The sequence below is a fragment of the Nanorana parkeri genome, unplaced genomic scaffold (assembly GCF_000935625.1).
Source record: "Nanorana parkeri isolate BGI_ZX_2015 unplaced genomic scaffold, ASM93562v1 scaffold98, whole genome shotgun sequence".
Lineage (NCBI taxonomy): Eukaryota > Metazoa > Chordata > Amphibia > Anura > Dicroglossidae > Nanorana > Nanorana parkeri.
The window spans coordinates 1,211,865-1,226,095 of record NW_017306366.1 but is presented as its reverse complement, the minus strand read 5'-3'; the positions used below and the strand labels follow the sequence as shown (position 1 = coordinate 1,226,095).

Here is a 14,231-nt window from a genome sequence, read left to right as displayed (position 1 = left end):
GCTACCCCCCAACATGGGATGAAGCACTGAGTCTGGATTTAATGCGGACAACTTGCACATTTCCTGCTGTCCTTGTCTGCTCGCGAGTCCTTTTCTCAGCCACCTAACGTCGTTTGAGAAGTGCTGCTTACAGACCGTTCCACAAAGAGGATCTCTTTCTGTGCTTAAGCTTCCCATGACTTGCCTCCATCTTCTTTTGTCAGTATGTGGGATTTAGGTATCGCTTTTTCTTCCCAACAACAAGGTCATATTGTACATTTCTCCCAATGTGCTTAGTATTTCTAACAAATACCAAGAAGCTAAATATAAACTGACAAGGTGGTATAGGACCCCTTGTGTTCTCGCTAAATTGTTTCCGGGCACAGCAGAAAAATGCTGGAGGTGTACGGAGAAGCGGGGCCCCATATTTCACATCTTTTGGCAATGCCACGGAATCGAACGGTTTTGGAGCAAGGTTATTTGCATAATTCTTGATTTCACAGGTTTAGATCTCAGAGACTAACCTATTTCCAAATACCGTTCTAAGAAATCGCTAGCAATCCATCTTCTAAACGCAGCAAAAGCTTGCATTGCCGGATTCTGGAAACAAGCTTCACCACCTACACTTTCTCGTTTCTTCTCCAGAGTGAACGATATTATGTGCATGGAAGTCCTGACCGCTTTGCTTCACCATAGATTGGGCTCTTTCATAAATACATGGTTCTACTGGATTCAGTTTTTAAACTTTCCGATGCCTATCCCTCCACGCTCCTTACAGACACTTCTTAACCCTCTTTGGTGTGACGCTTGTCTGTCTGTGCACCCTGAGTGCTTGAGGAATTATATGCCTGATCCAGACACTTTACCCTCTTGCCTTTCACTTCCCCTTGGGGGAACACCAGATGAATCCAACTATTCCCCTTCTCTCCCCCTTACCTTCTTGTGTCTCCATACCCTCCCCTCCTTTCCCCCCCTTATGTGTAGATCTCCTTGAGGATGTGGGTCCCTCACCCTTCTCCCTCTGCCATATTAGACTCTTCCCCTTTACTACCTGGCTTTTACTTCCCCTTTTTCCACCTCACCAATACTCTTCTATTGCACTACTCTACCCCTCTAATTTTCTTTTATTATAATAGAAGTGTACTTCTGTTGTAAACTTTAGAGTTTAATACATTGTATATATTAATCTAGTTGTGATAAATCACGCATATAGAGCATATATTTAGTATATTAGCGCAACACTAATTCTTTTTATTGGCATCATCCTGAACCCTGCCTATGTTAAAGTTGGCTCATGATTATTGTAATTAGAGGTGCACCAAAAAGAAAAATTCAAAAACGCAACAAAGTTAAAAAAAAAGTCAGCCCGAAACCGGAAATGTTTATTTTAACTTTTTCAAAAAATTTTAGAAATTTTTTATAAACGTATTTTTTAATATTTTCATTTTTTTATTAAATATTTTTCACTTTACTTTTAGGGGCTTCTGGGAAATATTGGGGGTCTAAACAGACCCCTGATATTTCCCTTTTTTAAAATAGAAAAAGGGAATAATGATTTAATTTAACTAAAGTTAGTGAACGGGCCACTCGTGATTTACTAATCAAAAGTGCAATTTTTGGCCGATATATCAGTGCATCCCTAATTGTAATCCATGTATTTTGACTTTTTGGTTTCTGAGACGTGTCCATATGTTATCAGTTCTTGTGGATATAAATAAAGAATTTTTTTTAAAAAGTGTATGTATTTTAGAGAAGCACTGCATATGTGTTTTTTTTTTTGCCCTGACATACTCTTTATGCCTAGCCACGTTGTGAATGGTGGGCCTGTTGGGGCGTTTTAGCAGCTTTGCTGGAAGATCACACAATGCAAAGCTGAGGCAAAATAACATAACTCTAGTCAATCATTGCCAAAAAGTGATTGCAGAATCACAACACAGTGGAGGATTAAACAATTCTATATGATCACTGTGCCATAATCCAGTGCCTTTAACAGCAGAAGTTAAAGCGTAGACATTTGTGCTCATATCATAATATTACTCTATTTTATTTTCTCTTTTCCTCCCCACAGGATTTCCGGGTGGTGGTACGAATTGATTCCTGGGAGTCCACCTCTCTCTATCCTAACGGGCACTTTGTGAGAGCATTAGGACTCATTGGTGACCTGGAGGCAGAAATTCAAACTATTCTGGTGGAGAACAGTATTAGCGTGAGTCCCTTCTCCGAAGCCCAGGTCAGTTGTCCTAATCGGTAATGGCTGAGGCATAGCCTTCACAATGTGATCGAATGTAGCCACCACATGTTATGTTTTCTGATTTAGTAGATTGAATATTATGGTGAAACATGTTAGTCAGTGTATATCAGCATTTACCAGAAAGAAAGTTGTAAAGGAGGCGCCTCTCTTCAAGTTCATAGTTTGTAATAAAATGTATGTAAGAAATATGTTGGTTCAGATTTTTCCTGTGTACTTACATTGTGCCATTACCTCACTCTGCAGCTGGCAGAAATGCCTACAAACACTCCAGAGAACCCATGGCGGGTGGCACCAGAAGAAGAAGGTCGACGTGATCTACGCAGTACTCATTTGGTTCTCAGTATCGACCCAAAGGGTTGTGAGGATGTAGATGATACCTTGTCTATTCGAGAACTGAATAATGGGCACTTGGAGCTGGGCGTTCATATTGCAGATGTCACACACTTTGTGAAGACAAACTCTTACACCGATATGGAAGCAAAAGCAAGGTCGGTAGAAGTAAAGCATCATTGTTATCTGGGTATAGCGGCTTCTTTGTCACAGGGAACCTCAACTCTCAGTGGTGTTTCCTGATAAAGTAAAGCATGTCTAATTATAGTGGCAAGTATTTACTCTTAGGTATATTTATAAATGCAGCAAGTTTTAGTGTATGATATTTAAGGGTTTTTTGGTGTTCTGTGTCTCTGTAGTGGTTGCCTGTTGGCATAGTAAAACCTTGGCAATGCTTACCTTCCCTACCTTGCTGCTCTGCAGCATAACATTGTCTCCAGCACTGCAGGCACTTTAGAGCAGTCCTCTGCATATGCTGGTATTTGCCTTCTCTTTACTGTGTTCTTCTGGTGTAATTGAAAATAAGAGCGGTAGCGTGCACAGGGCCATGGACTGTCTATATGAAAGCGCCTCCTAGCCCAGCACTATTACATGGGGTCACATGCTCCTCCATAATCAGAGCTAAGGAAGATAAGTATATACATGGGATAGGGTGATTAAAGCAAACCTATCGCATGGCTTTGAATAATCTTGCCATCTAACTCTGGCACTTAAGCTAAAGGTGCACGCTAACCTGCCCTGTCTCCCAATAAAAACTTTGTGAGATCCTGTCCTCCTCCCCAGCCATGGAGTCTCACTCCTTTTTTTCAGCTTTATTAACACAGTATAGTAGGTATTCATAGGAAATCATTTTTACATTCAGCCAAAGTGAAAGAATTCAGTGACTTGTATCACACATTTCTGATGAATGAATGTTACATCAGAAGCGATGTGTGAGGAATCAAAAAAAATAAAGCTCTCTACTAGAAACCCCAATCAAGTCATCTCTCCTGATTTACTTGGTAATTTGGCTGGGGGGATGCAGGTATAGGGAAAATTAAGCATGGTAAACAACTTTAAGGTCGGGCATATTTATTATTGGAGTATTTAACCAATTGGTCCACAGTTTTTTTTTTTTCAAATTTCTGAGTAGTGCCTCAGTTGGGAGTAAATCAACCTTTTAAGTTCAGTGATATTATGGTTAACCCATTCAGATAATGATGGGGAATGTGGGGACTTCCAATGGTTAAGAATAAGCCTTCAAGACTGGAAAAGGACTCTCGAAATTGCTGTTGTAATATTGGTGTCCGTGCATATAGTATCCATCACAGCAAGATACAAGTAGTTATATCCTTGGGGTTAGTAATCTGGAAGACCCTACTAATAGTAGATATAACGTCCTCCCAGTACCCACTCGATTTGGGGCATCACCAGAGCATGTGAAGGTGACCACCATGGTCCCTCTTCTACCTGTAACAGAGTGGTTATCTGATGTACCCATGTCAAATGGTTTTCTAGAGTACAATAAGCCCATAAGACAATATATATTTGGGACAGAAGTAGTGACACATGTAAAGAGGCATAGAGCATTCCAGGGTCATTTCTTCCCAAGTGTCATTACCAATGTGTCCATTTGCCTTGTCCCACAAGCATTTAACCTTACAGGGGTGGAAAGACAGGAACCTGGACAAAAGAATTGTATAACCAGAACAGGATTCGGCTTGAACCTGTTGTGTGCATTGACAACGTTTCTGTGGGTTTGAATTATTTGGAAAATAAAAGAATTACAGGTGAAACTCGAATAATTAGAATATCGTGCAAAAGTAATTGCAGTAAGTGCTGCAAAAGGGGCCCAAACCAAGTACTGAGTACATATGCATGCTTGTACTTTTCAGAGGTCCGATATTGTTCTATGTACAATCCTTGTTTTATTGATTGCATGTAATAATCTACTTTTTTGAGGTTGTGGATTTGGGGTTCTTGGGGTTTTCATGAGCTGTAAGCCATAATCATCACAATTATGACAAATCACGGCTTGAATTATCTTGCTTTGCATGTAATGAGTCTATCTCATATATTAGTTTCACCTTTTAAGTTGCATTAGTGAAATAAATGAACTTTGCACGATATTCTAATTATTCGAGTTTCACCTGTAAGTGCTGCAACCTCGAATATTTGACTATATGAAGAGGACTAGTTGGGCCTGGTTGCCAGCAAGAAAATTGAGGAGTGCCATCTGCCTCATCTTTTATAGATAGATATTTTTTTTTTTTTGCAGGTGTTTACTTTGTTTTTGCATTTATAAATGAGTCTTCCTCTCCTAGCTGAGCTGTACCTTTTAGGTTCCAGGATCTGGCCATTTTTTTTTTTTTCCATAACTAATATTATGTTATTCTACAGAGCTACAACATACTACCTCGCGGATCGTCGCTATGACATGCTGCCTGCTATCCTCAGTGCAGACCTGTGCTCCTTGCTCGGAGGTGTTGATCGGTAATGTGGAAACCATTCAATTCTATCATTATTTGCTAAAAAATATTGTTTATAAGGTGAATCCACACTGTACACCGATTCATCTGTCAGAAAGTCCCAGACCTGCTGAAACTAAGGCAAAACCAGGCTTAACTTATTTATTAAATTTTTTTCCTTAGTTTTAAATAGAGGAGTGTAGAGCTTTTTCTACTGTCTATGTCCCTGTTTGGGAGAGTTACCCCCTCCCATTTTCTTGAAGACCCATGTCGCAGAAACTGAAAATGAGGTAAAAATCCAAGTCACGAGGGGTAAGAGTAAATCATCCAATGGGGACAAATGTTCAGGTAACAGCTGTCTAAGGTGGGAATTTCCCTCACTTTGGGGAGATCTCCTGATGTGTCTCTAGGACAGGAAGTGACAGGAAATGTCCCAAGTGGGGGACACATTGTAAAAAATCTAAGCCTAAAAAAAAAGAAATTTTGGCTTTACATACACCAAGTATAAGTGAAAGGTGTAAGCTGGCATATTCATTTAGGCACTATAAAGAGCAGTGATCCCTATAAAAAAAACTAACATAAGATGACTTCTGGTAAGAAGTGAAATCTAGATGTTTTGGGTTTCTGCATGTGATAATTAATCCTTATTTAATAAAATGTCCCTCTGTTTCCCCTTGGATCGATCTTTCAGACCCGCTCTTACCTGATTAAAACATGCCTCTTGCAGCCTTCTTAGTTCAATTAAAATTCTGAAAGCTGCAATAAAAAGTCATTTGACTACCTCCCTCCCCTTTCCCTCCAAATGTGCGTGTGGAAGCTGTAACTCTGCTTTCATGTTACCATTCTGATTTATTTGGAAAATGGATCCATGTTATCCAGCTCTACTTGTGACATGATTGCTGTAATAGGTTCTCTATTAGATTATATTGCACTTCTACATTCTTGATGCACAGCCAACCTCATGGTCATGTAAACTGTTTACTTTATACCTAGCAATGACGGCATCAACTTGCATATGTTTGGACAGCTGAGTTCAATGATATTACCACAATACACTTGGCTTTATTTACAAAGTAAAATGTAGAACGCGCTGCAGCCATTGTTAAACATACAGCGCAGAAGCACCCAGTGACTGCAATAACTCCCTCTGCTTCATATATTGGTAACAGGTTCTCTAAGTTTTCACTTTTGCAAACAGTGTAAACTCAACATGCAGTTTCTGTATCACAGCTGTATTTCCTAAGGAGGTCTGTACTGCTATTTAGATGCCGCCGCTGTGCCCATTCAAGTAAATAACCGGGTGACATCGGCCACATCTGTAAGCAGTAATCCGCATGTAATCGTATATGATTACATGAGGTTTGGAATAGATGACTGTCGCTGGACGCATCTATCCTGCAGAATATATGATTGTCACTGGACACCAGATAGATGCGTCCAGTGACAATTATCTATTCCAAACCGCATGTAAGCGTATCATATCTGATTACATGCAGACTGCTGCTTACAGATGCAGCCGCTGCCACCCGGTCGTTCACTCCAATGGGTACAGCGGCCCCATCTGAGCAAGGACACCTGACATTCCTGCTGCAGGAATTTGTAGGTTCCTGCCGCGGAAGTGCCAGGTCACCCTGTGTGAACGAGGCTAAAGTATTTTAAACTCCAAGAGAATCTTTGTTTTCATGCAAGTCTGCTCTTCTGATGTAGATTTGTTTTTATGCTCATTTTCTGAAAACTTCTTGTTTTTTGTTCAGGTATGCGGTGAGTGTAATGTGGGAGTTGGACAGCACAACATATGACATCAGGAGGGTGTGGTATGGCCGGACCATAATCCGCTCCTGCTACAAGTTGAGCTACGAAGTAGCTCAGCAGCTGCTGGATGGAGATCTGGAGCCACTGAACATTGACCCTGAACTTCAGCCAGTTTCTCAGGACTCCACCAAACTGGACAGTCTTCTGTGGGCGATACGTAAACTAACAGAGGTGGCTCGAGCTGTTCGGACACGGAGAGATATGAGTGGAGCACTGGAACTAGAGGGGGTAGAAGTTCGGGTGCAGTTGGGGGAGGAGCATAGCATTGATGACCTAATTCCTCAGCAACCTTTACAGGTGCATGAGACTATAGCAGAATGTATGATCCTAGCCAATCACTGGGTAGCCAAGAAGATCTGGGAGAGCTTCCCCCAGCAAGCATTACTCCGATTACATCCGCCTCCACGTCAGGAATTCTTTAAAGAACTCAAAGAGACCGCACAGGCTAAAGGATTTATTATCGACACTCGGTAAGTGACTAGGTTTTGTTTACTTAAATACAGAATTTAAAGTGACACTAAACTCAGGAGTTAAATCTTATAAATGCATTCAAGTACCTGAACTATTAACAGAAATGTATCTTATTTGTGTATCACTCAGCTGTAGGTCCTCGAATCATCTCTGTTCAACAGTTTGGGAGATTTGTGCCTAAATGTGTGTCTTTGTTTGCTTTTTCCTATCTCAGATCTAATAAATCCCTGGCAGATTCCCTGGATAAGGCAAATGACCCTACTGACCCTCTGGTGAATCGTTTGCTGAGAACAATGGCCACACAAGCCATGTCTAATGCTCAGTATTTCTCCACGGGATCGTGCACAGAGGAAGAATTCTATCACTATGGTGAGGACCACAGTTCAAGAATGTGTGCGCTCTTCCTTTCTCTTCACAAATGTACATTGGTTGCACTATGTTTAGGACTTCAGTGATAACATTTTACCTCTATAATTCCCAGATATCCATTTTGGGGTCCCTATCCTCCCGCTGCATTTTCCATACAGTAAAATAGAACTATTAACTGCAACAGTTTCAAGGAGGTACAAGTGTGTGAGTTAGGTCACCAGAACCTGCTAGAAACTTTTAAAGTAGTCGTTTCTGGTTGAACCCTTTAAACACAGGTTATATCCTAATTGTGTTATTTCACAAAACACAGATGATGGCATGCCAATGTCAGATGCAGAGGTGTCTTATTCTTATCGCCTGACACCCAGGACATGCAGTTCTGGGCAAGTGGGGGGTTTTTTCTGCATTTATACCTGCTGCGGGCAAGCAGGGCTAAATGTAGAGCAGAGGAGCCGCCGCTTGTTTTGTACAATTGATACGGGCGACTGTACAGCCGCCCAGATCACTTGTAGGAGCCTGCTTGTCCGTCACCTCCGCCTCCCCCTCCTGCCGTGGTTTTTGGGGTCCCCTGCTTCTCTGGGGGACCAGGTGCATAGTAATTGACTTCAGGATGGAGAGCGGGGAGCAGAGAAAGTCTGGTCTCTGATCTGCTCTGTGTGAACAGTGAGACAGGAGCACTGTACTCACACATTTCCTGTCTCAGGTGTCATAAGCCGGGCTGCACAGGAGAACGAGGACAATGCTGTGCTCAATCTTTTGTATTGGAGAACAGGCTCCATAAAGAGAACCTGTCGCCTCCAAATGCTATCACTAGGGGCTTGTTAGTCCTTGTGTGATGGCAATAAAATTAAGTGAAAAAAATAAAAGAATAAAGTAAAAAAAAAAAAATGAAAACCAATCCTACCCGCCATCTGCATGTGAATAAACGCATGCGTAGGGCATTGTATATGTGCGTGTGTGCACTGAGTGCTGTCTTGCTGGCAAGAGTGGTCTGACCTAGGTGGTAATACTTTGTGTACATCCTAAGAGTCCGTTAAGTATTTAAACTTGGCTCATTATGCAGCAGGCATTTATTTTTACAGAGAGCTTCTGTATGAGCTCTTAGAGTGAGATTGACTTGCCATACTTTATTGGGTTGACGCACTGGAAAGCCTCTTACATATGTGGCCGCTGTCACCTAGTCATTAACTTTTAATGGGCACGGTGGATGCATCTGAGCAGGGACACCTGGCATTCCTGCCGCAAGAATCCATTGGTTCCTGCCACAGGAATGCCAGATTGCCCCCTTTCACACGGGCACCTTCAGTTGCGATCAGCAGGGTATCCATGCACAGATTTCTTGGTGAGCAGCTCAGAAAGGATGTCACCGTTGTGACATCTGTGCCTGTCCGGTATTTCCTCCATCCCCTCCATCGTGTAAATTACCAGACCCATGTTGGTGTACGGGGAGTCGGATGTAAACGGACATATGTCCATTTACATTAGATTACCCCTGTTCCACCAAAACAGAACTCTGATCTGTTTGGTTTTTCCAGACCTGGCTGGAGTCGGGGGTAATCAGACGTAAACGGATGCAGGTCCATTTAGATCTGGCTGCCTATAGACTAACACTGGGCTTCCTATCGGATCTGCCTGAAAAACTAGCATGTGAAGGGGCTCTTAGAGGAGGAAACCCCTTTTAATAATGGATGTTTCACTTTGTATCATTTTTATATATTTTTTTGTATGGTTTAGGTTTGGCCCTTGATAAATATACACACTTCACCTCACCAATCCGTCGATATGCCGATGTTATTGTGCACCGGCTTCTCCTGGCTGCTATCCACCAGCGTACAAAAGATCATCTGCTCGGAAACAAGGACCTGGAGGAGCTGTGTCGCCACATCAATAATCGCAACCAGGTGAGCGATTCACAGGCGGTGGGAGGAGGGCGACCTATTGGGACGATGTCCAACATGTTCTGAGTACTACGTTTAAGCTGTCATGTGCTACAACATGAGCTGTAGGAAGAGCTCTTCACAAAGGGAGAGACCTCTGAAACTAAAAGGGCATTTTGCAGGCCTGACTAAGCAGATCAACATGTAGATAATAGACTCCGGTGCTTTTTATTTTGCTGCAAGTCAGTATTGATTATCCTAAGAGGTTCTTCAGCCTATCGGATCCGATATACTCCAGAAGTGTACAAATTACAAACACATTAAAAACCCCTGAATCCTGAGGAAAGTAAAGTCTATGTTGGTCTGATAAGCTTATTACCAACATGTTCTTGACCAAGAGTAGCAGGTGGAAGACCAGGTAAAAATAATAGAGGTCCTCATATATGAATGTGCATGATCCTGCAGCTCCAACTTTCACAACACAAAGGGCTTGTTCACGCCGCATCCAGATCATGTCCAGACCAGAACAGTTTGTTCCTGGACCAAAAAAGCTCCCTAATGTATGCCTATGGTATTTCTGGGCTCTGTTCACACCAGCGCAGTCTGTTCCGCACCAGACCAAAAAATACTGCTTGTCACATTTTCTCTGGTCTGGAATGCATGGAAATTCATCAAAAACGCATACAAAGGTACTGGACAGCACCGGAAAGCCCATTTTAAGCTTAAAAAAAACCCCAGTCTGGAACGAGGTAAATTCACAGTAAAAGCGCAATGTCCCGCATTCCAGATCTGGTCCGGAAAATTGTGTGAACCTGGCCTAAGACTGCTGGATATAGACATGAATAGTGTGATGAATGACGCTTTAGCTTTTCAGCACTTGCATACTGACTCTCTGCGTAGGCCAATGTCCTATGCTATTAGGCATACATAAACACACATACATGTCCTATCTTCCTAGTAACATATACATGTCTTGATAACACGATCGTATGGGTAATGATGTGATTAGTGTAGGAAAGTTGTCCTACTAATGATCAGATGAACAGTAACGCCAGTACACACAGGGACGCAGGTTTGCTCATTGGCAAATCCTGACAGGTTTCAGTTGCTTCTGTGAAAAACTGACTGTCCCCTTGACTGATATTCCAAGGCAGAGGAAATGGATGTCATTGAGACCCAATTGTTCCCCCTTTAATGTTCTAGGCTGCACAACACTGCCAGAAACAGTCTACAGAGCTCTTCCAGTGCATGTTCTTCAAAGATAAGGACCCAGAAAATGACCAGCAGTGTACTTCTGATGCCATAATATACTCGATCCGCACTAATGGAGTGTTACTCTTCGTACCCAGGTAGGAAAGTTGTCCGTCTTCTACACTGGGAAATAAACGATTATTTCACTACCCTGGGATGCTCAATACATTGATTTTTAGGAATGTATCACTGTAGATTACAAACTCCATACCAAGCTATCCAATCTATGAGCAAATACCTCACCTATAAGCATTCGTGTTTTGTTTTACCAAACAATAATTTTTCAGTGGGATCATCTAAATTCTAACATTTAAATTACAACCAGCCTTGTACCTGATTGTCAGGCTATAATAGAAGTCACCGGCACTCGATGATGTGTGCAAGAAGTAAAGCACTTTTTTATTAAATTGTCACATGCGTCATACAGCTAACGGTTCGGGGCCACACAGATCACTGTCACTACCATATGTCGCCCAGAAGAAGGGACCCTGCGTGACCCAGAAATGTTGGCTGTATGACGCATGTGACAATATAATAAGTGCTTCACTACTTGCACATATCATCGAGTGCTGGTGACTACTATTATGGACTGTATCTGACACGGCGCCATCCGCGTTGTCACTTCGAGCACCAACCTTTCAACAAGGTCTGTACGCTATATGGAGTGCAGGTGATTTTGTATTATTGATTTTCAGGCTCTACCCCTGTATTTTTCTACTATGACAGGTATGGCATAAAAGGAGCCGCGTATGTGAAGAACACAGAAGGCTTAGTCTTGACATTTACTGATGATGGTTGTAGTTGGACTTCTGGATCACTGAAACGTCTCCCGGACCGAATCACAATAACAGCTGATGGGGGACACCAAACCTCATTTTGTCTGTTTGATCATGTGACCGTAAGTTGAAACGACAACAAAAAATAGCATACTTGAGCTGCTCTGTCATTTCCAGAGATGAATGATTGAGCACATGCAAATATGATGTACAAAAACATTTCATTGCAAGAAGAATGAAGCTACTTGTAACCAGCAGACATTTTCTGCCTACTCCTTTTTTTTTTTTTTTCTTCCTTTCAAAACAAAGTAATTGTGCAGATTGTGTGTTTCCATAGAGTTATTACCGCTGTGTAATGAATGCAGAAGGTTTGTAATACTTTCAGCAAAGGAATGGGAAAAATATCTGAATGGCATCTGTCAGTTCTGACACAAACTGGTGAAAGAAGCAATACAAACTGCATGGCCAGGGATACTTGTTCATGAAATGTTACTTCTCCCCATACTGGATTGTCTGGTGTTATTCCATTAATATCTAAGCTCACATGATTCCGCTGTCATTGGAGATCAGCCTGGGCTTGGTGCAAACCCATTTTGTCAGAGTTCGGGCAGTTCCCTCAAAACTGAAACCGCCACCCCCTCCTGCCAATGCAATCCATTGCGGCAGGGGCATTCCCTGCCCCTTTATTATGTAAAGCTGAAGGGCAAGAAATGGGCCTCCCCACAACTATTTGGGTGGCAGTCACATTTTTGAATGGGCTTGGGTGAAGGCGGACAAAATAGGTCTGCACCAAACTCAAACTCCTCACTAGCTGTGATGGATCACAGTCATGGACAGTGACTGAGGAGAATTTTCTTTATGGGGAAGTCCATGCTTGGCCCTCTCAGAAGATCAGTGATGGGACCTTGTTTGCAGCTGTTGGTGACAACCTTTTAGCATAATATAAATGGCAGCCATGGCCACATAGGTAAAGGATTTGACAGGTGAGCGTCATTTGATGGAGTAATACTTGTTTCTGCTGTTTGGTCATTTCTACACCACTTGTATTATACAAATACCGGTAATTGTGTGTTCCTTCTTTCTCTTATAGGTACGAATTGGGATACAAAGCTCCCGCTGCCATTCAGACAGCATTCGCCTGAACATCATCAGTAATAAGCCCCATGTTTCCCAGGAGATCATGCCCTCCAGCACTGGTTCTGATCTCTGCAAGACAGAACTTGTTCGGGAGGTGACCCGTACCGCAATAGAGGCTCAGCAAGCTAAAGAGGAGGCAGCAGAGAAACAATCCGGGTTACAAAACCAGGAATATCGACAAACTCGGGGGAGAAGCCTGTACACCTTGCTGGAGGAACTTCATGACCTGGCCTTGCTGGATGTGTCTGGGGAATAGCATCCCAGGCGGGATCTCTGTACAATGGCACGGATAGGAAGAAATGGATCTTAGTGACAGACTTGAAGTGTTTTAGGAGTGAGTGGTGAACATTCACGGTATTGTTACCGGTTGGCAATCCTGGAGCCATGACGGCTTTGTTTTTATAGTGATCATTTTTTTAATAGTAGCACACAGGAGGCTATTTTATAACGTAAAAGTATCACTGATGACAGTATTTGGTTCTCTTCTATTTTATTAGATGCATCGTATTACTCTATGACCTTTACAGGGTCTATAGAATGATGTACATCTGCTGCCTCAGAGAAGCTTGCAGTATTATCAGGCCCAATGTGTTTTACAGCTAAATAGCCCACTGGTAGTATTGTGGAAGAAGACGACCATAGAAACTCCACACCGATCATGTCCCTGGCAGCAACAAAACCCAGAACACAATGATGAGCAATTACCTAGCATGCCAACAAGCAGTTAGGCATTAAAGGAAACCTGTCATTGCTGATGTCTCCTGTAAATGCCAGGTAGTAGCTGTCATGCTGCTTACTAGACTCCTTTTGATAACATGAACAGCTTAGCAGGTAAGGACTTCCAGCTTTCCTCATCTGAAGATTTGTTCTGGGTTAGTAGCTCAGACATATTGCCACTTGTGCGCTAGGGAGATGGGGGCCCATATCAATCTATAAAGTTCCAAGCTACATGCTTCTAGTGCAGGTTGGAAACTTAAAGAACTCTGAGCAAAACTTTTCTTACCCCCTTGCAGTAGAGCTACCCCTGCACTGTAAGGGTTAAGTGCTCGTTTTAGTCTGGGTGCTAACAAAGTTTTACTCGCCTGATCCTTAGAGACGGCTTGCTGTTAGACCGGTCCCTGGAGCCTCTCTACACCCTCCACTGCAGCAGTCTAAAAGTGGCCATACAGTATGCAAATTTCTGCCGGTTCTTGATGAACTGAACAAAATTCACACAGTGCGTGCCACTGTTGGCACCCTTTTAGCCGCCATTCCTCGATAAGCTGATTGAAGGAGGCGGTCTTCGAGCAAACAGTCTGCAGCCAATGACCTGCCGGATCTTTTCAGGTATTCTGATAGCAAGCGGCAGCCGCTGTCAAAAAACAATTAAGACAGCGGGAGATTCCTCGATCAACGCGCGTAAGCAGCGGAGGAATCTGTTCTTTTTTTTGTGTTCAGCCCGCAGGTTAAATGAAAACAATAGAATTGTGTATGGCCAGCTTGGAGCAGGATTCATCTCTCGCACTTTTTTCAATAATGAACCCAAATCAAA

General features: G+C 42.5%; 1 protein-coding gene across 1 annotated transcript in view; it reads left to right on the top strand.

The window, feature by feature from the left end:
* Positions 1 to 12,985, top strand: part of DIS3L (DIS3 like exosome 3'-5' exoribonuclease) — a 32,806-nt gene extending 19,821 nt beyond the window's left edge. The window contains exons 9-17 of the mRNA XM_018552828.1: positions 2,048 to 2,209; positions 2,474 to 2,718; positions 4,940 to 5,032; positions 6,762 to 7,289; positions 7,505 to 7,659; positions 9,394 to 9,560; positions 10,740 to 10,885; positions 11,514 to 11,685; positions 12,654 to 12,985. Coding sequence (XP_018408330.1) covers positions 2,048 to 2,209; positions 2,474 to 2,718; positions 4,940 to 5,032; positions 6,762 to 7,289; positions 7,505 to 7,659; positions 9,394 to 9,560; positions 10,740 to 10,885; positions 11,514 to 11,685; positions 12,654 to 12,956 — 1,971 coding nt within the window. The 3' untranslated portion in view covers positions 12,957 to 12,985. The remainder of the gene's footprint in view (positions 1 to 2,047; positions 2,210 to 2,473; positions 2,719 to 4,939; positions 5,033 to 6,761; positions 7,290 to 7,504; positions 7,660 to 9,393; positions 9,561 to 10,739; positions 10,886 to 11,513; positions 11,686 to 12,653) is intronic.
* The last annotated feature ends 1,246 nt before the right edge of the window (positions 12,986 to 14,231 follow it).